Source organism: Phanerochaete carnosa, assembly GCF_000300595.1.
Source record: "Phanerochaete carnosa HHB-10118-sp unplaced genomic scaffold PHACAscaffold_5, whole genome shotgun sequence".
NCBI lineage: Eukaryota > Fungi > Basidiomycota > Agaricomycetes > Polyporales > Phanerochaetaceae > Phanerochaete > Phanerochaete carnosa.
This window is the reverse complement of record NW_006767632.1, coordinates 1,279,942-1,297,660: the sequence shown is the minus strand read 5'-3', so window position 1 is coordinate 1,297,660 and position 17,719 is coordinate 1,279,942. Positions and strand designations below refer to the sequence as shown.

The window sequence follows — 17,719 nt, the reverse complement described above, 5'->3', positions numbered from 1 at the left end:
ATTCTGTGAGCTAAGAAGAACCTACGTTGAATAGGAGCGCAGCTGCGAATGCAGCTAGCAGGATTCCGCTATTTGTACACAGAAAGCCCTCCAACGGTGTGAGTGCGATCCTCCGTTCGTTTGAAGGCTCTGCGAGATAGAGCAGAAAACTTGGGAAGAACATCATAGTTATTGAACAAGTGAGCAATCTATGGGTATGGTGAGATGCATATCAAGCTATCTGACCCGAGGACGTACAGCACAGTCGCCCCATAAGCCCAGTACGCTATGGTCTGCTCCTGGTTTGCATCGAGATTTATGCGACCGTGTTTCGGGACTTCAGGCGTTGATTCGAGTACTCGCTTTTTATCAAGGTCCTCAAGTTCAATGTCGCTTGGCATGCTGGGGGATGTGACGGGTGTTTGGGAGAACACGTCTGCGAGTCATCTTGGACGTGGACGCGCTGCGGTGCCACCAGCTTGGCGCTTGACGTCACGGCGCGGGGTGTGCGCGCTTATGAGTTACGAATTAAATAATTCTAATTAATCTCGCGAGTGAGAGCTGCCAGTTATCTGAAATATGCATAGTCTACATGAAGATAGGATATGGGGCATATCCGATTAACAACAAAATGATACACAAAAATGCAACAAAGATACCAGCATGGACAACGCTACCTCCCCCAGTTACCATTTCGCTGTGCGAGCGGAGGCTGCGTTGGACGGCCGGGGTATCCAGGAGTCTGATACCCAGCATACGGCGTCGTCCCTCCAATCGAAGGAGGCGGCAGTGGTGGCGGCATATTGGACGCTGGTGCGCCCCCGTACGGGTTCGGTGTATGTGTCGGCACCTGGCGAACAGACATCCGGCCAGGGGTTGCGTGACCAGCTGCAGGCGTGCGGGCAGGCGTGCGGGCACCATAAGGTGTCTTCCCACCGAGACCACCGCCCCCAAGATTCTGAGATTCGTGCAGATGTCTGACCTTGAAGGCATCGCACAGCTCCGATACGCCAGCTGCGGGGGTATCGAAGAGATAATAACCTTGCGGAGTAACACGAACGGGCTACGGAGATAGCTAGTCACAACCTAGTTTGTGCACCGCAGTAAGGGACGTACCCAGGTTTGCACAGTAGAGTTTTTGTTCGCGAGGAAGCAAAGATTGAAATGCCCGGGACGCTTCCTGTTCAAGGTGAAGCCATACGCACTCTTGGACGGGTTGGCGGCGACGAAGTTCTTCAAGAATAGATCTGTGCAGGAGTCAATGTCGGTAACATCTCAACATCGAAGATTACGCAACACTTACGAAGTTCGTCTTCAGAACCGTGCTTGAACTTCTCATGAGCCATGAGCTCCTCGACTTTCCGGGCCATCGCCCCGACGTGATTGACGATCAGCTCATCCAGATCGGCATATGTGTACTTGTCGATGATAAGCTGCTTGCCGACAGACTGGCTGTTAAGGTCCGCATCGACTTCCAGAACATCAATATGCTGGAAGAGCTTGTCATCAACCTTCCAAGTGACAGCCAGGTGGTTCGGACCCTTCGACGACGGCCGGATGACAACATCGCCTCGTTGTTGCTTGTCCAAGAACTGTTCGGCTTGCGAAGCGTTCAAGTTGTGGAAGTTCGGATGCTTAATGACCCTCCGCGTCTTGTCAATTTCTGCCCGCTTTTTCCTTTGCAGCAGCTCGTTGTCACGGTCGTGCTGTACATAGTCCCAACAGTCATCCGGCTTGGTGCGCTTGTATTGGGTGTCGCCAACGACCATGTCAGTAGCCCGAGTGGACAACTCGACGGTGAATATGTCTCGAACAATGTTGAAGTCGTGCCCCAAGACGTAAGCCTGGAGTGTCTGGCCTGTCTTCGCGATATCGCGCGGCCTGACTGTGTGGTCGTCCGACAACCGTGTGATGGTACCTTCGAGACCCGAATCCAGTCGAACGCCAATCGTGGACTCCCTAACACGAGTGACTTGCACCGATAGCATGAGATTTTTCCGCAAAGTGTCCCTCGTCTCGCCGGCTAACATAGCAACGATATCCCACTCTTCAGCTTCCTTCCAGTCCTTGCGAGACTCTTTGAAGGGCTCGATAAGCTCCTGGCGGATAAGAACCAAGGTCCATCGCTTCTTGTCTTGGTTCGTCTCGTACATGTTGACTGCGAAGTCATCGAGATTGAGCTCGCCAAGCTTTTTACTGCTGTCAGGGTCGTTCATGATGAGGGTCACGACATGGGAGGGGTGTTCGTCATGAACATCTTCCTCGTCGAGCTCGAGGGCATCGGTAGCCATCTTCCGAGCTAACTCATAATCCTCCGGGTGAATCCTAGTGTTATCCAGCGGGTCCGCAACATCGATGTCCTCGTTATGCCGATTCTTAGGAGGTTTCGGCAAATCGTGGTCTTGTGCAATGCGAAGGAAACCGGCAGCATTCAGGAAGATCTTAGTGGTGAGAAGACCGTTGCGGATGAATTGGTCGCGATTGACCAAGGTGCCGCCCTGACGTGTGTTGAGCATGCTAGGCACGAGTGAACGTCCATTTAAAGACTCACTATCGCTGCTATCCTCTTCACCAGCGCCTGGGCCTTTCGTGGACCGAGGCCACACACGAACGGAAGTAAATGTTGGTAGTACGAGTCAGTGATAGCGCGATTGATGTCGACCCCAATCTTGTTTGTGACATCTACCAGGACTCGCTCCAGCGCTGTCAACAACTTCTCCTTGGGAACTAGCTGCTGGTACTCCTCGTCGAAGGTGATTATGGTGATGTCAGAACCAAGGGCAGCGTACTCGTTCAGAGGGCTCTGGACATAGCGGGCGAGGCCAATGCAGTATTTAGCTAGGGGGGTCAGGGAGCTGAACTCCTCGTCCGCACGCTTGCTGTGCTGGTATATCCTGGCTACCTCGTCGAAAACGTAGATCACGTCGATACCGAGGGGCTCAAGATTAGGGTCAGGACCACCATAGTACTCCGACCCTTGCTCAGGGGGGTTTATGAGCTCCTTGACTCGATGGGCGAGCTTCGTTGTGGCTATGGTAAATCCCCCGATAGCAATAATGTCCGGGCGTCGGCGTTTCACGATCTCTCTGAGCTCGAGTCTGTTCTCAGTGTCCACCAGGTTGTCGAGACGAGTGTGTTCACGGAGACGACCGCCTTCGTCCAAGAGCACCATAGTGATAGAGTCTTTCTGAGGGTCACCTTTACCCCATGATAACGCCATGACGGATGGAATCTCCCCTGGTCGGATATTACTGTCTTTGTTTCTCCAAGGAGCGACGTCGATGCGCTTAAACGTTGATGAGCCAAGTATAAGGTGTCCTGAGAAGGGCAATGCTTACCCCACGCAGGCTGTACGCGCACTGTCTGCACAAAGACTCTTCCTCTTCTTCGCGAATCCACTCGCGGGTCCACTTCACAGCGGCAGGGAGGAGATGTTGATCAAGAGTTTCCTGGACGACGCGCAATCGTTCCGCGTTCCAGGCGCGACCGGCATCAGTGTAAGCGTCTACAGAGAAAGCATCCGCCAACCGCCGTTCGAAGTCGCCTTTGACTTCCGCAGGAAGAGTGATGGCGACAGTGACAAGGTGCTGTGCTTCAGCCTCGAGAATGTGCAAGAGCTGCGCAGATTGAAGCATATCGATGGCGCGCTTGTTCTTCAGGTACTTAAAGTTCTGGTGATGCAACGTTAAGAATTTACATGTTGGATGCGAGGCTTATTACGCACGTAGTAAGGATGTTGATCGTCTATCTTGCTAATCCCACGCTCAGTGGGCCGCACAGAGACCAATGCCTCTCTCCTGAACCGGTCGCGCATCTCCTGACGCAGTAAAGGATCTTTTCCAAGTTCTGTAGCCAAGATCATTCGAGCACGACGGAGCAACTCTTCGGGGACTAGTGCCTTCGCGGGGTCTGGGTCAACGAACTGGTCCGCGTACGCGGCAGGTTCCAGGTCTTGCTCTTCAACAGGATGCGTATTCTTATTCTCGACAAAATTAAGAACAACTTCGTGTGATTGAATGCCGAAACCCTACAACAGGTTAGCCATGGTGTGAGCAAGAGCACGGACGACACACCTGGGCTAACTTTGCCACCACACTCTTTTTTGCGATATCGTAAGCGGACGTGCGACTGGGCATCTTGCGCTTTTGAGCCTCGGGTTGCTCTTCGTCGTCATGGAACTGAAACTCGAATTGCTGCTTCTTGTTGTCCCTATACTTCATGCTCAACCACTCGGTAGAGTCGGCAACCATCTCGACTGTCTCGACCTTCTTGCGGATTTCGTTCTCGAAATACTCGTCAGAAACGCCAAGACGGCCGTAGAGCGCGTCAAGCGCTTTGCGACGCTCTACTAAGGACCGATACTTCTGTCCAACCGCATACACTCGCCATAGATCCTCGAGGGACAGTAGTTCAACCCGCGTCTTCAGATCCTGAGGGTTAAAGTACGAGATATAGTCCCGTTTGTGCGTCCAGATGTAAGGAACTTCGAACTCCTGAACGAAAAGGTATTGAAGGGCGTATGAAATGGCCTGGACGAGCTCGGGAAGGTAGCGGTGAAATTGACCATCAGGACGGAAGAAGTCACGCTCCTTCCTAGATGAGAGCCGAGTGATAACCCAAGAAGCGGCGTCGTCCAAATCATTCTCCGTTAAGGATTCCTGGAGAGAGAGCGTAGCCGACTGGGACAGTGAGGACGTCGCCAACTGCATACGCTCCGGAATATCCTGAGCGCGGATGACATCGTCGTCTTCTGTAAGCATGCGGGCCTTGATTTCGGAAGGTTCGAAGACCTGAAGATATTTCGAGTCAATTTTGCGAACTAACACGGTATAGGAATTGAGCTGACATCCTGATACTTGGTTTCTGGCTTCGAAAGCTCCTCGTCCATGGCACCCTCGTCGTCGTCTACAAGGGCCCAGTCGTAGTCATGGCCATCGCCGAACACTTCATAGATTTCATCCCAAGCACTGTCGTCGCATTGAAGTACGTGTCTTGTGCAGGAAGACAGAAACTCACCTAGCATCGATCCCTGGTACTGACTTAGAGCCAAGTGCCTTCCTTCGCTCCCTCTCTTGCCGTCGCCTCTCACGCCTCCGCTCCTCCCGTTCCTCCTCGTCCATGGCACCGCCTTGCTCGTCATCGTCATCGTCGATAAAGTTGTCCATATCGTCCATATCGACATCGTCCTCATCATCACGACCCACGGCCCTCTCGTCATCCCAGATATTGTGAATATCTTGAATTCGTGGCATCTCAAGGTCATCGTTATCCAAATCGCCCTCGTCAGACTGAACTACATTCTTCCGTTTCGAAGAAGAAGCGGTCGGCGGCGACTCAGAATCGTGGGCGCGCCGTAAGCGAGTTAGTCGATGTTTGAAAGACGTGCCAGTATTCTCCTCCAGGAGTTCTAGATCGTCTTCCTCCAAAGCCTCTTCCTCGCGCTCTAAATGAGGAGAAAATGCTCAATGCTAGGAGAAGGAATGGCACGGGTAACATACCTCGCCGATGACGCCTCTTACGCCTTTTCCTTCTTCTACGACGCTCCTCTTCGTCGTCCTCGGCTTCTTCCTCCTCCTCATCCTCATCAACTATAAAACCTTCCCTGATCCGCCTCTCCTCTTCTTCATCTTCCTCTGGTTCCTCCGAACTGTCGTCCGAGATCCTTGCGTCCACGACGTCCCCTTCGCCTACGCCTTCTTCTCCGGACCCTTGCATGGGGTCGTCCTCATCTGCTGGTTTAGTGTTCTCGACAGGTTCAGGCGGTGGAGAAGACATGACGGTCAAAGCATAAGGGGATTAGTGAACGGTTCTACGCCAAGTTGCGTGTTAAGTTCGAAGCGGAAATTGGACGTCACGTCACGTATAGTCACAAGGCGTCACGGGGTACAATGCCACCTCGCGCCAGACTCGAGAGGCGGGTTGTTGCACGCGTACACCGAGTATCTTTTCATTCCCTTCACAGGTCGGATAAAGCGAGAGTGAGTATATTCAATGCCAGGTAGAAGTGCTTGACCAAAGGGTGCCTATTTATCACAGTTTTCATAGTCACACATCAAGTACTGGCAGATGGCGGCGGGAGGCAATGAGATGCACTCGTCGTTTCTTCGTCTCGCGTTAGACGAAGCACGTAAATGTGTCCCGACTCCAACAGCATTCTGTGTCGGAGCAGTGATTACTATTCGATACACAGAGCACTTCAAACCTGTTGTGCTTGCGACAGGATACTCTCGAGAGCTTGCTGGGAACACCCATGCTGAAGCCAATGCTCTTGCCAAGGCTCGGCAGCTAACGGCAGCTGAGTTGCGAGAAATTATACCCTCCATCTCTCCAGACGTAACCATCGACGACCTTCTCTCCAAAGCGGACATTTACAGTACCATGGAACCCTGCTCTATTCGGACATCTAGCCTTGCACCCTGTGCAGACGCAATCGTGGCAGCTCGCCTCCGCAGATGTCTCATTGGTGTACGCGAACCTGACGACTTCGTGAAGTGTGAAGGGGCGCAGAGGCTCAAAAATGCAGGCGTAGAGGTTGTTTGGGTGAAGGGGCTTGAGCAAGAATGTTTGGAGGTGGCGAGAGCAGGTCGCTGAGAGCTGGGGTTTGAATCGCTCAAAGTTCCGAAAGCTACATGAGACTGTGTAACGTACAGCGAACAATTTAGGACGCAGTAGTGCAAGAGCCTGAGCGCAGAGAGCGCACTACACAGGAAAGGAAGCGAAGGCCAGCTGAGCGCCCCAATAAGTTACTGGTAATAAGTTGGGCTTGCGAGATTTGTTACCTGCGTTGACGTCTTGTGAAGGCGCCTGACCGCCACCTTCCTTGGCTCCGTTATACTTGCATGCACTTGGCGCGGTGTGGTCGTTCTAACATTGCTTGCTCTATGCTCCTTCGAGGCTTCCCGACGATACCTAAGTATTCGTGTAATGTCTTGGTGGACTCCTTCATGGCTTCCTACACTCCCGTCCATCGACTTCTCCTTGCCTTCTAGCATTCAGAAACGGTTCATCTCCTTCGCTCTCAGACAGGCTCTGGGACACCTTCTCAAGCCCGGGCAGCTTGACACCCAACAGGTAGACTCTCAAATAGGCTCCGGTTTTGTGCAGATCAGGGATGTTGAACTGGACAACACTGTACGTCGCTGCATTCCTCTGTAGATCTGACCTGACCCCACGCAAGGCTATCAATACACTGCTCGCAGGGCTACCTATTCAGCTCCACGATGGATCTGTGGGGAAAGTTACTGCTCGAATTCCGTGGCCTAATCCGCTGACTTCTGCCATTGGTCTCTCCTTGGAATCTTTGCACCTGACGTTCATCGTCTCGACTACACCCTCCCAAAGCCAACTGCGGTCTTCTTCCTCAGACCTTGCGGAATCGGTAGCTTCTGTTGCCGAAAGCTTTATGCACGATGAGCTGGATGCTCTGGAGGAGGCCACACTGCGAGACTCGGTCCATTCTGAGCTAGGAGGCTCTTCGCAATCGGTAGACCACGTTCCCGGAGGACTGGACCCTTTTCTGTCGGAAGAGGGCTCGCATATCGAAGGCGAGCCTCCCGCTGGGGTGTCTATCTTCGCCAGTCTTGTCGAAAGGCTGTTAGCTCGCTTCGAGTTCGACTCAACAGATCTCAAGATCACCCTCGTACACCCCGAACGAGCGAGCTTCACATTCAGTGTACCTTTAATTCGCTATCGGACGGAGGTGAAAGATGCGACGCTTGAGGACTCTTCAGCCTACTCCCAGGCTGCAGGAGACCAGTTTACTACTCCCGATGGCGTTGTTCGTACAGTCAGTATCTCTGGTGTGACTGTAACCAGTCGATGTTTGCTTCCACCTAGCCCACAGCTTGTTACATCCTGCACATCCCCAGTGGCTTCTGCCACATCCCATACTTTGCAGGAGATACATCAATCTGCCATTCCCGATGTTTTGCGACCACCTTCCCCGTACTCTGACTCTTCAGAGCTCGACGACGATGTTAACATGCTCATGTCCCAATCTTTGGTGACATTACCTCCACGACCTGTCTCCCCTTCGGTCTCTGTGGCTAGCAGCATGTACGAGTCTGCAATCTCAACGACTTCTGCAGGCCGAAGCCGAACAATGGCTGACGAAGAGTCTAGGCGTCTGAAACCTCCTACCGAAGCCATAGCGTGCACGGGCCCCGCAAATCCTACAAGCCCAACAAATGCTCTACGCCCAGGGCTTACTATCACGGCCGATGAAGTTGAGGATGAAATGCTTATCTCATTTGGAAGTGAAACAATTACGCTCCGTCTGTGGACGCCTTCTCCCGCACGCAGAAAGCCCGGCGGTCCCAGCGTATCTCCTCGATTTAGGTCCCCTGATACATCAGACGCGAGGCGAGGCGAGGCAAGAGACGTGGGAGCAGTGAAGCTGGATATAACTGTAGGAGTCATGGCTGTCGCACTCAGGGCGCGGCATATACGCAGCCTGATTCATCTCACTGCACTATGGTCCTCGCACCCGCCTCCCGTAGCCTCACAAACTGCGAAGACAGACGGTCCCGGTAGCTCCATCTCACAGCGTGTGGATGCTACGCTGCGTCTTCGCGGCATAGTCATCTCCCTCCTTCCTGGAAAGCCTAATGCGAACTTGTCTGAATACTTTAATCACCCACTTGTCCCTCCCTCTTTACCCCACGGTTACGTGCGAATGCATCTTGAAGAATTTTCGGCCGCATTATCCATGCATCCGACGCCTCCTCCGGCAGGTTTTCGACAAACTATCGCCACGCATGGCAGAAATACCATAACCGCTCGACTTTCCCTCAGCGAACTCTCAGTCTTTTCCTTCCTCTTCTCCCCGCATCACGCAGACGGCTTAGAACTTGCAGCCATCCCCTTGCTGATTACGGACCCCAATCTCTCCTATCAATACGAGGAGCCGCATATCCATCCAGATCTCAGACAGCCAATTGTCGAGTCATATCTGCCCACCTTCGACGTCACTGATTGGACAGATCCAGCTCATTGGACGAGTTCTGCGAAGATATCTGCATGGCGTACGAAGAAACAGCACACCCCTGCATCCCCGGTATCAGAAAGTCCAAGGAGTCGTCTCGGAAGTCGACAGACACCTCCAGCCAGGCTCTCGTCGTCGCCTCTTGACACTCAAGAATCTGCTCCAACTGGCAGATTTGGACCACGAGCTCAAGCTTCGTCCGCAGTTGTGGTGAAGCTTACAGTTGATACCGTCCACTCAAGTAGGCATAGTCGCCGAAAGGGAAAGAATCCGGAAAGTGGGATTGACGTCGACGTGGAAGTAGCACCACTGCATGTCTTCCTCGATATACCACAAATACTGGGAGAAGGAGCTACTTCCGAGGGGAACGAGGTCCTGGCTTTCATTGATGAGTTATCCTCCCCTACTGGTGAGGTCCTCGGTTCTTCGCGCGATGAAGAAGCCTCAGACGAGGAAGATGAGGGCGAGGCAGGGATGGACACTCCACCCGGTACACCGCGAGCTAGGCAGCGGTATTCAAGTCGACAACTTGAACGGGAACGAGAGGAAGAGCGAAGACGCTTAGAGCGGTTGGTTTTGGAGGATCTCGACCTTGGTTTTGACTATAGCCAACCTCCGTCAAGGGTCGAGGAGGGCTTAAGGGATATGACTCCAACGCGTGCGCGGCAGAAGGTAGGGCTTCTATCATTATGTCTGTTAGGGTAAAGTCTCAAAAATCCGCAGAGGGTTAGTAACAGGAAGACGGTTCGCGTATCGGTGACATGCAAGATACCGTCAGTCCGCTTGGAGGTTCGAGCTGCACCACGAGCTTCTCAGCGACCCAGGTCTGGAGCAGCGGTTCTAGACATACACAACCTCAGTCTATCGAACGGCGAACAGTCGAATACGGCTGAACGAGGACCTCGCTTTGCGGATGTCGAAGGAACCTTCGAAACTAGCCAGAATATTGAGGACCATAGCACAGGAACACTGGCCTCTGCACGTTGGCAGCGACTGGTGTTTGCGTACGCCTTGGTAGGAGAACGCAAGGCCAGAGCTCTGTTATCTGTGGGACCATTACCCGCACGAATCAACATCGATGCCCCTCTTCTAGGATCACCACCGACACAGTTTTACTCTGGGCCGAGCCCGAGCCCTTGTGTCACAATATCGCAGGGGGTATCTTCGATAGAGCAAAGAGAGCTAGTCTCGCTGATCCTCACAGCACACATACCGTCGGTCTCTGTCAAGCTGTCGAAGGATGTTGTTGATGGTCTACAGCTATGGGCGGACGATGTGTCACGATTGGCTGAGTCTGCTTTTGGATCACAGCCGCCTTCGACCAGCAACAGCAGAGATCAGAGCCTCATCGGCAGTCGCTTCTTCTCCGGGTCGCGGCGCAGTGCATCGGATAGCGTCAGCACAGTCAGCGCTCAACGGGGCGACGCCACGAAGGAAACAATAATCAAGGCAACCATCAGCGAAGGTAGGAGTGACGTGCCTCTACCACTTAGGTGTGCTCACGCTCATGCTGTTCGCGCTTCAGCTGCTGTAACTATCGACCTGCCTCGAAACGGGTCGTCTAATCGGCCTTTCAATATCATGGCCTCTGACGTTGACGTTTTGCTAGAGGTTAAGCCGGAGGGGAAAGTGCGTCCTATCTTGACACCTGTGACGAAAGATCTCAATTTACCCAGGAGGAAACTGTGGTAACGGTGGGAGTTATGGATCTGAACGTCGTAGAGACGTCTTCCGATGGCTCTTTATTGGCATTCTTGGGTCTCACTTCCTCTCGGGATGCGGTAGGTTCCCACAATTTTTATCTCAGCAGAGGCTCATCTTGTGCGCTTAGACCAACAGCACTCAGGCACTCCTCAAGTTACGGTTCAGGTCGTTCGTAGTATCCAACACGACCGCCAAGGAGTCGCGCATCAAACTCACGCTCTGCGGAATCACCTACAATCTACATCCTGAGTTACAGTGGATCTCTGACCTGGCAGAGTTCTTCAAAGCGCCTCCAGGGGTTAGCGTTCTCGCACTGGTAGATGTGGGATTCTTCTCACTGAGATTGCTAGGTCTTCGAATCGGTCGTTCCCAGTGAAAGAACCCATGTATCCATCAAATTTATCGACACATCAGTACATGCCCTGTGCCCAAATTTCCCTGGTGCAATGGTCCTGCACCTCGGAGAAACTGACTGCAGTACAACCATGGTCGGCAATTTACCCCAGACCTCTATCCGGCTTGGTGTACAGACTCTGTCGCTCTTCTTGACTGACGATCTCAGTAGTCTTACCGACGACATTTCTGGCCGGTTGACAGTTATGAGTAGACTCAGTCGCGCAGCTGGTGGTGTTTGGAAGGTTTGCGTGCTAAATTATCTATCTTACAGCCTATTTTCCTGACGAATAGTCTAACAGTCGTCGGGGTATGCATTGATTGCTGAACTCTCGGCCTTCGATCTCGTCTTTGTAAAGCGCACGGACGTCACTCCACCGGACGTCAAGGTGGTTATCGATTGCGGTGACCTCCGCTTGCATTTGTGCGCCGATACTGGAACAGCGTTGGGCGCGTTCGTCTCCGATTTCAAGTCCATCTTCGCGACATCACTTGATCTTAGGTATATGAAACCACTAGGTTTAGTTTCAGCTTTTCCTGACAATAAACCCGCAGCGTCGAGGCCCCTAAGCCGAAACGAGAGCCAACCGAGATTGCAAGCCCCATATCGTCCGGCAAGAGCCTTATGGGTATGTGTATCTGCTCGCATACCATGGTTCACGCGCCAATGCTTGCATAGCCTCAATCGACGAGCATGCCTTCCGCCGGCGCATCCCAGAAGTCGGCCCTGCTCCTGATATGGTAGACGATGACCTACCCAGCAACCTGGAGTATCTCGACGATTCATTCAGCGCAGCTGCTGGGCTGAAGGTGCTCGATGACGACGAGTCCGATGAATTTTATCCTCAAGACCCGAGTAGTGTGGGAGATCAGAGGGGAGTCGTTGGAGCGTACGGGGGAGAGACCATTCGATTGCTTGATTCCCAAGGTCTCCGCCCTGTGGAGCACTATTTCGACGCCTTTCCGCCAGATAGTGCTGACGAATCGTTTCAGTGCGTTCGGTCCTTATACTTGACTTATCACCCATTGATTGGCCGGCATTAGGTATGGCGAGACAGCTTTGAAGGTGCGAGTCCGGGATGTAGGCGCAACAGTCTTCCTCTATGACGGCTATGACTGGGTGCGAACTCGAAGAATCATCGAGGAGGAAACCCGGGAGATGAAGCGCAAGCTTACGCGTATCAGGCAGCTCCTGGCCAGCGGACAGATGCCAGACCCCAGTGTCGAAGAAACGAACACTTTGCTGTTCAACTCTGTGTACGTCGGCCTCGAGCACAACGTCGACGAGTTGGATCGCGGAGCCCTGATGGAGGCCATCGATCAAGAACTAAACGAGGATTTGGAGACTGCCAGCCAGAGCTCGTGGCAGTCATTCAAACCTTCGCAACGATCTCCCGGAAATGCTGAAGGACCTCCTAAGCGATCTCGCAGAATCTTGACTCGCTCGAAGGGACCAAGTATCGAGTTCCGTTTGCAGGGACTGGATGTCGAGGTCGACAACTACAGGACAGACCCCTCACTAGCGTCCAGAATTCTTGTTACCACGCGAGATGTAGAAATCCTCGACCACATCAAGACTTCTACTTGGAGCAAGTTCTTAACCTCTCTTAGAACTGATTCGAGAGGCAACGTCCGCGAGACGGGCTCGAATATGGTCCGGGTGGAACTGCGCAAAGTGTATCCTGTGCAAGGCAACATGACGGAAGAAGCTAGGCTTCGAGTACGTTAATACTGCCTCACATTTGCAGAGCGCACACTAACGGTGCAATAGGCAAAGATCCTACCGTTACGGCTACACGTTGACCAGGATGCCCTGGACTTCATGAAGAAGTTTTTCAGTTTTAAGGACCCGGACAGTTTGCCGGCCCAACCGACAGATCCAGCTGACGATATCTTCTTCCGTACGTGGCTTGTAGTGTAGTTCCATGACTTACTGATTGATCGGATCCTCTAGAGCAAGCCGAGGTCTTCCCAGTGGACATCAAGCTCGATTACAAGCCTCGTCGCGTCGACTACCGCGCTCTACGCGATGGTCGCACTATTGAGCTCATGAACTTCTTCCACTTCGACGGAGCTGAGATGACCCTGCGGCATATCACCTTGACTGGGGTACGTCCGTACTGTGCTATGGTTTCGTGCTTGCTCATTTTCTTGGCAGATCACTAGCTGGGCGAAAGTTGGAGACCTTCTCAACGACTTGTGGACACCTGACGTGAAAGCGACGCAGCTGGTGGATGTCATATCTGGAGTTTCCCCTATCCGCTCGGTCGTGAACGTAGGATCCGGTGTCGCCGACCTAGTGCTGCTACCCATCTCGCAGTACAAGAAGGACGGCAGAGTCCTCAGGGGCCTGCAGAAAGGCTCCACAGCTTTCGTCAAGTCGACAGCTATAGAGGCGATTAAGCTCGGTGCGCGGCTTGCGACGGGTACACAAGTCATCCTGGAGCAAGCGGAAAGCGTCATTGGGGGTCAATTCCATGACCCTGTGATGGTCGAGGCCATCTCCTTACCTGCCGGCTACAGGGACTTAAGCGAGGAGTTTGACGAAGCAGCAGAGGCTGAAGAGCCGATTAGCAGGTATGCCGATCAGCCTGCGAATGTGAAAGAGGGCGTGGTCTCCGCATACCAAAGCCTCAGACGGAACTTCAATTCGGCGGCGCAGACTATTCTCGCTGTACCTATGGAAGTGTACGAACGGTCGGGGAATGAGGTCCATTTTGCACGTATTTTCAAGAGGCAGTAGGTGCTGATATATTTGCCACAGGGTGCTGTTAGGGCTGTCGTTCGCGCGGTGCCAATCGCGGTATTAAGACCTATGATTGGTGCAAGCGAGGCTGTCAGCAAGACTTTGCTGGGTCTCCACAATACGCTGGACCCTAACGTTCGCGCGGAGAACGAAGCAAAGTATAAGCAGCGATGAATGGACCGCAGACAACAGCCTGAGTTGAGCTTTTTGTGTATCTCGTGCATCTGACATTTGTAACATCACTTGCAAAGACTACAATCGAACACACATGTATTGTATACATTAGCATCATAATGGATCCCTGGAACTTGATATGTGCATACTTGGCCGTTCATCTCCATGTATCCAAGGGCAAGACAGCGTGAAGATAAGAGAATGAAGGAAAAGTGATTAGAAGTTGGCTCAGTCGATATCCATACCCATCGAGCGACCCTCGCCAAGAACAAGAGCACTTCGTGATTTTGCTTGCACCTTGATTTTTTCGCGAATCTTCTCCTGGCCAGAGAGTTGTGTAGCCATTGGTTCGACGAGCTTGATGGATGCCTTCTCGATCTTCTTTTTCCGGTGTGCACGAAGCTTTTCTCTGCTTGCAGCCATGCTGTACACCACAGAGACGCATCAGGCTGCTGGCTTGCATGCTTGATAGAATGTGGGACGCACCGGTGCTTCCAGAATGCATGCTCCCGCTTTTGCTTGATCTCCGCAATCCGCTTCATTGCCTTGACCGTGTTCTGCACCAGCTCGCGATCATAGCGTACAGGCACATTCCTGCGCTTCTCGAATTCAATAGTAGAATCCTGGTAGATGATCAGAACGTGTATGTGTGTAGAGGTGTGTGTTACGCACCACTGTCATTTCCTTGCCCGCCGCCTTACGGAAGGCCTTGGTCCAGCGCACTTTCCGAGGATTACGCTTCATCCTATATTTGTAGTCAAATCAAATTACATTCTCCCAGTAAATAATACAATGACAACGTACTTGAAGTTCTTGTGGCATCTACGCGCGTTGATTAGTTGGCTGAATACCACCGTCCAGGCTGGAAGTACTCACTTTGAGGTGCAGAAACGGAAGACTTTCGCATCGTTTCGGACGAATGCAGAACCTAGTAAATCTGAGGCACTAACATATGCTAATAATGCGGTTCACATACCGTGCCCGGGATATACACTCTTTGAGCAGAAGTAGCACTTCTCAATACGCATAGCTGGAGGGAGGAAATGGGGAAGATGTAAGCGCCTGCACGAAATTCACCATGTATTAGCGCCATTAGTGGATAGGCGCCTGCGTATCCATATACACAACCTCAGCGTCTATTAGGCTCCTGTCCAACCTCCTATCCTGCCACCTCGAATCCAAGATACCGATTCCAGGGGGAATCGCAACTTCGGAGCCTGAGTGGCAGGCCTACTTCCTCTCATCCCGTGAACTTGCTCAGTCCTAGCACCATGTCTCTTAGTATCATCCGCTTGACTTGGCCTGGATTTGACAAAATTCAACATCTGGTCGTTTTGTATGTCTGACTGGGCTAGGATCACCACAGCGAGCTCAGCTCCTACACCCGTCTGACTTTTTCGATCTAGTGGAGACTCGTACTCGGATATTGGATACCGCGGACAACCCAGATTCCGACCTACTCCTGACGACCCTCTTGGTGTACCGTTCCCTGGGATGACCTGGAACGAAAAGAGCGAGCCAAATTGGGTCGGGCACCTCGTGCTGAAGCGTCGCATGGCAGGAAACCCATTGCTTGTCTTCGACTATGCTGTCGGGGGCCAAGATCTGGAGGGCTTTCGTCAACAGGTCAGAATCAACTATTCCAACTCTATAGCTACCAAGCCGGGATGGGCTCCCTGGACCGCCGAAGACACGTTGTTCGGTACGTTCAACTCCTTGAGACCCCAACGACGAGTCTTGAGCATCGTGTCACAGTGTCTTGGATTGGTATCAACGACTGCGGGTGCGTAAGAAACGTGGAATCTTTAGTGCATCTTCGAAATAATACTTGCCATAGGAAGTTCTACGGACACTTTGATAACGCCGTAGCTTCTGACGCTTATCAGGAGAGACTCTTTCAGTCTTTGCATGAGGTGTACGGCACTGGAGCACGGAACTTCTTGTTCATCGATGTGCCTCCAATGGAGCGTGCTCCAGGATGTAAGTCTACATATTACTTCATGTGAATTAGTCTCTGATCGCATTCCAGTACGGCGGGCAAACGCAGTCACCCGTGCGGCCATGTATAGCCGCTGGAACACTTCCTTACATTCAGGCGTGCAACGCTTCGCAAACAGCCACGACGACGCCTCAGTGATGCTCCTCTCGTCCCATGAGCTCTTCCACAAAGTGCTCGCTAATCCTGAGAACTACGACCTTGACGAGAGCGAGGTCAATGACGAGGGTGGTCCTGTCTGGTTTGACTACATTCATATTACTTCGAAGATGCACGGCATTGTCGCGAGTGCGATAGAACAGTTCCTGTCTGCGCAAGCGCCCCTAGGTAGCGGCTGATACAACCCCGGTCAAGAGCACACGCACACCCCTGTATGTAGAAAGCTGTATCTCAAGCAGCTCTCCCACCTCTCCGCCTTCACTTTCCCTCTGTATACTACATTCTCTCACTAAAATGATGAGCTCAGAGCTCCCTCATTCTTTGCTCAACTCAAGACGACATGTTGGTGTCCATGCCGAGCGCGTCTCGGACGTCTCGTGCACAGAATACCCTGGTCATTACCCAAATGAAGACCACAGCTGGGACATGGAGAAGTTCAAGGAAGTGCGTTATAGGCTGCATGTTTCCCACGTATGCGCAAGCTAACGACGGATTGACTTCGTCCCCTCATTTCTGGGTGGCTACCTTTAGAACCTGTAAGTGAAGGTGCAGAGACTTTCACAATGGAGTATCGAGTTCGACCTCGTAGGCGTCGATGCTTCCATTGCAAACGCGTTCCGGAGGATCATGATTGCGGAGGTGCGCCTCGACCATACTGTCTTTTGGTGTGTTGCTGAGCATACGGCATGTCCTTCTCCACACTTGCACTGCATTGGCGTTAGGTCCCAACAATAGCCATAGAACATGTCTATGTCTGGAATAACACCTCTGTCATACATGATGAAGTCCTGGCACATCGTATCGGTCTTGTGCAACCCTCTGCTGACCCTTCCACGTTGGAAATCCGAACACCAACCGGATTCGGCGCAACACCAAGCGACCGCAACACGCTTGTCTTTCGTCTGCAGGTCACCTGCGAACGCGCGCCGAAAGGCTCCGGCAAGGAGTACATCAACGATGAGGTCAAGAGCGGCGACCTCGTTTGGGTGCCACAAGGGGAGCAGGAAGAAGTCTTCGCGAACAATCCGCCGGGGCCGACGAACAAGGATATCGTCCTCGCGAAGCTCCGGCCAGGACAAGAGATCGACATGGAGCTGCATGCGATCAAGGGCGTCGGGAAGGAGCACGCCAAATGGAGCCCGGTCGCGACGGCCTCGTATCGGCTACACCCGCTCATCCTGCTCAACCCACAGAAGCCGGTGCCCACACACCTCGCGAAAAAGTTCGCGGGTTGCTTCAGCCCCGGCGTCGTCCAGGTCGACGCGGATGGCGAGATATGGATCGACCTGCACGGTATGCGCAAGGACAGCGTCTCGCGCGAGGTCCTCCGCCACGAGGAGTTCCATGGCTGTGTCGAGCTCAAACGTGTACGCGACTGGTTTATCTTCAACGTCGAGAGCGAGGGCCCGTACGCCCCCGAGCGGTTACTGCCCGAGGCTGTCAAGGTCATGCGCGAGAAGGTTGCATCAATTCGTGCTGCGGCACAGGCTCTCCTCGCGGACACGGACGGCGACATCCCGGGAGAGCCAAAGGGCAAGGGCGTAGACATCGACGTAGAGATGGGCGACTCATAACGTACATAGTA

General features: G+C 52.8%; 6 protein-coding genes across 6 annotated transcripts; 4 read left to right on the top strand and 2 right to left on the bottom strand.

Moving 5' to 3' along the window:
• Positions 1 to 3: 3 nt before the first annotated feature.
• On the bottom strand, positions 4 to 205 carry PHACADRAFT_255923 (uncharacterized protein). The gene has a single exon (XM_007395616.1). The coding sequence runs from the start codon at positions 164 to 166 to the stop codon at positions 11 to 13; it is 156 nt and encodes a 51-aa protein (XP_007395678.1). The 5' UTR covers positions 167 to 205; the 3' UTR covers positions 4 to 10.
• Positions 206 to 529: 324 nt separating this feature from the next.
• Positions 530 to 5,759, bottom strand: PHACADRAFT_255920 (uncharacterized protein). The gene is made up of 10 exons (XM_007395615.1): positions 5,478 to 5,759; positions 4,996 to 5,422; positions 4,826 to 4,946; positions 4,053 to 4,769; positions 3,704 to 4,006; positions 3,318 to 3,650; positions 2,531 to 3,265; positions 1,283 to 2,477; positions 1,096 to 1,226; positions 530 to 1,042 (listed from the first exon to the last, which is right to left on the bottom strand). Exons 1-10 carry the CDS (start codon positions 5,752 to 5,754, stop codon positions 653 to 655), a joined length of 4,629 nt encoding a protein of 1,542 aa, XP_007395677.1. The 5' UTR covers positions 5,755 to 5,759; the 3' UTR covers positions 530 to 652.
• A 122-nt stretch (positions 5,760 to 5,881) lies between these two features.
• On the top strand, positions 5,882 to 6,688 carry PHACADRAFT_255918 (uncharacterized protein). Its single transcript, XM_007395614.1, has one exon. The coding sequence runs from the start codon at positions 6,046 to 6,048 to the stop codon at positions 6,568 to 6,570; it is 525 nt and encodes a 174-aa protein (XP_007395676.1). The 5' UTR covers positions 5,882 to 6,045; the 3' UTR covers positions 6,571 to 6,688.
• A 57-nt stretch (positions 6,689 to 6,745) lies between these two features.
• Positions 6,746 to 14,422, top strand: PHACADRAFT_208868 (uncharacterized protein). Its single transcript, XM_007395613.1, has 15 exons — positions 6,746 to 7,110; positions 7,157 to 9,634; positions 9,686 to 10,427; positions 10,488 to 10,591; positions 10,639 to 10,743; positions 10,794 to 10,964; positions 11,017 to 11,304; positions 11,362 to 11,561; positions 11,615 to 11,688; positions 11,739 to 12,051; positions 12,104 to 12,779; positions 12,831 to 12,960; positions 13,014 to 13,168; positions 13,218 to 13,769; positions 13,824 to 14,422. Exons 1-15 carry the CDS (start codon positions 6,904 to 6,906, stop codon positions 13,977 to 13,979), a joined length of 6,351 nt encoding a protein of 2,116 aa, XP_007395675.1. The 5' UTR covers positions 6,746 to 6,903; the 3' UTR covers positions 13,980 to 14,422.
• A 1,044-nt stretch (positions 14,423 to 15,466) lies between these two features.
• On the top strand, positions 15,467 to 16,441 carry PHACADRAFT_255913 (carbohydrate esterase family 16 protein). Its single transcript, XM_007395612.1, has 4 exons — positions 15,467 to 15,681; positions 15,735 to 15,762; positions 15,817 to 15,959; positions 16,009 to 16,441. Exons 1-4 carry the CDS (start codon positions 15,474 to 15,476, stop codon positions 16,311 to 16,313), a joined length of 684 nt encoding a protein of 227 aa, XP_007395674.1. The 5' UTR covers positions 15,467 to 15,473; the 3' UTR covers positions 16,314 to 16,441.
• On the top strand, positions 16,429 to 17,708 carry PHACADRAFT_161317 (uncharacterized protein; the record flags this gene model as incomplete). The annotated part of the gene is made up of 3 exons (XM_007395611.1): positions 16,429 to 16,578; positions 16,681 to 16,773; positions 16,857 to 17,708. The coding sequence occupies 3 exons, from the start codon at positions 16,429 to 16,431 to the stop codon at positions 17,706 to 17,708; spliced, it is 1,095 nt and encodes a 364-aa protein (XP_007395673.1).
• Between the last annotated feature and the right edge of the window lie 11 nt (positions 17,709 to 17,719).

Bases quoted from the DNA above. Each gene is read 5' to 3' on its own strand.
- PHACADRAFT_255918 (XM_007395614.1), top strand. From the start codon at position 6,046: ATGGCGGCGGGAGGCAATGAGATGCACTCGTCGTTTCTTCGTCTCGCG.
- PHACADRAFT_208868 (XM_007395613.1), top strand. From the start codon at position 6,904: ATGTCTTGGTGGACTCCTTCATGGCTTCCTACACTCCCGTCCATCGAC. The intron at 7,111-7,156 runs GTACGTCGCTGC...ACCCCACGCAAG, and splicing joins ATGTTGAACTGGACAACACT to GCTATCAATACACTGCTCGC. The intron at 12,052-12,103 runs GTGCGTTCGGTC...GGCCGGCATTAG, and splicing joins AGTGCTGACGAATCGTTTCA to GTATGGCGAGACAGCTTTGA.
- PHACADRAFT_255920 (XM_007395615.1), bottom strand. From the start codon at position 5,754: ATGTCTTCTCCACCGCCTGAACCTGTCGAGAACACTAAACCAGCAGAT. The intron at 5,423-5,477 runs GTATGTTACCCG...CTCCTCATTTAG, and splicing joins TAAGAGGCGTCATCGGCGAG to AGCGCGAGGAAGAGGCTTTG. The intron at 3,651-3,703 runs GTGCGTAATAAG...TTGCATCACCAG, and splicing joins ACGATCAACATCCTTACTAC to AACTTTAAGTACCTGAAGAA.
- PHACADRAFT_255913 (XM_007395612.1), top strand. From the start codon at position 15,474: ATGACCTGGAACGAAAAGAGCGAGCCAAATTGGGTCGGGCACCTCGTG. The intron at 15,682-15,734 runs GTACGTTCAACT...ATCGTGTCACAG, and splicing joins CGCCGAAGACACGTTGTTCG to TGTCTTGGATTGGTATCAAC. The intron at 15,763-15,816 runs GTGCGTAAGAAA...TACTTGCCATAG, and splicing joins ATTGGTATCAACGACTGCGG to GAAGTTCTACGGACACTTTG.
- PHACADRAFT_255923 (XM_007395616.1), bottom strand. From the start codon at position 166: ATGATGTTCTTCCCAAGTTTTCTGCTCTATCTCGCAGAGCCTTCAAAC.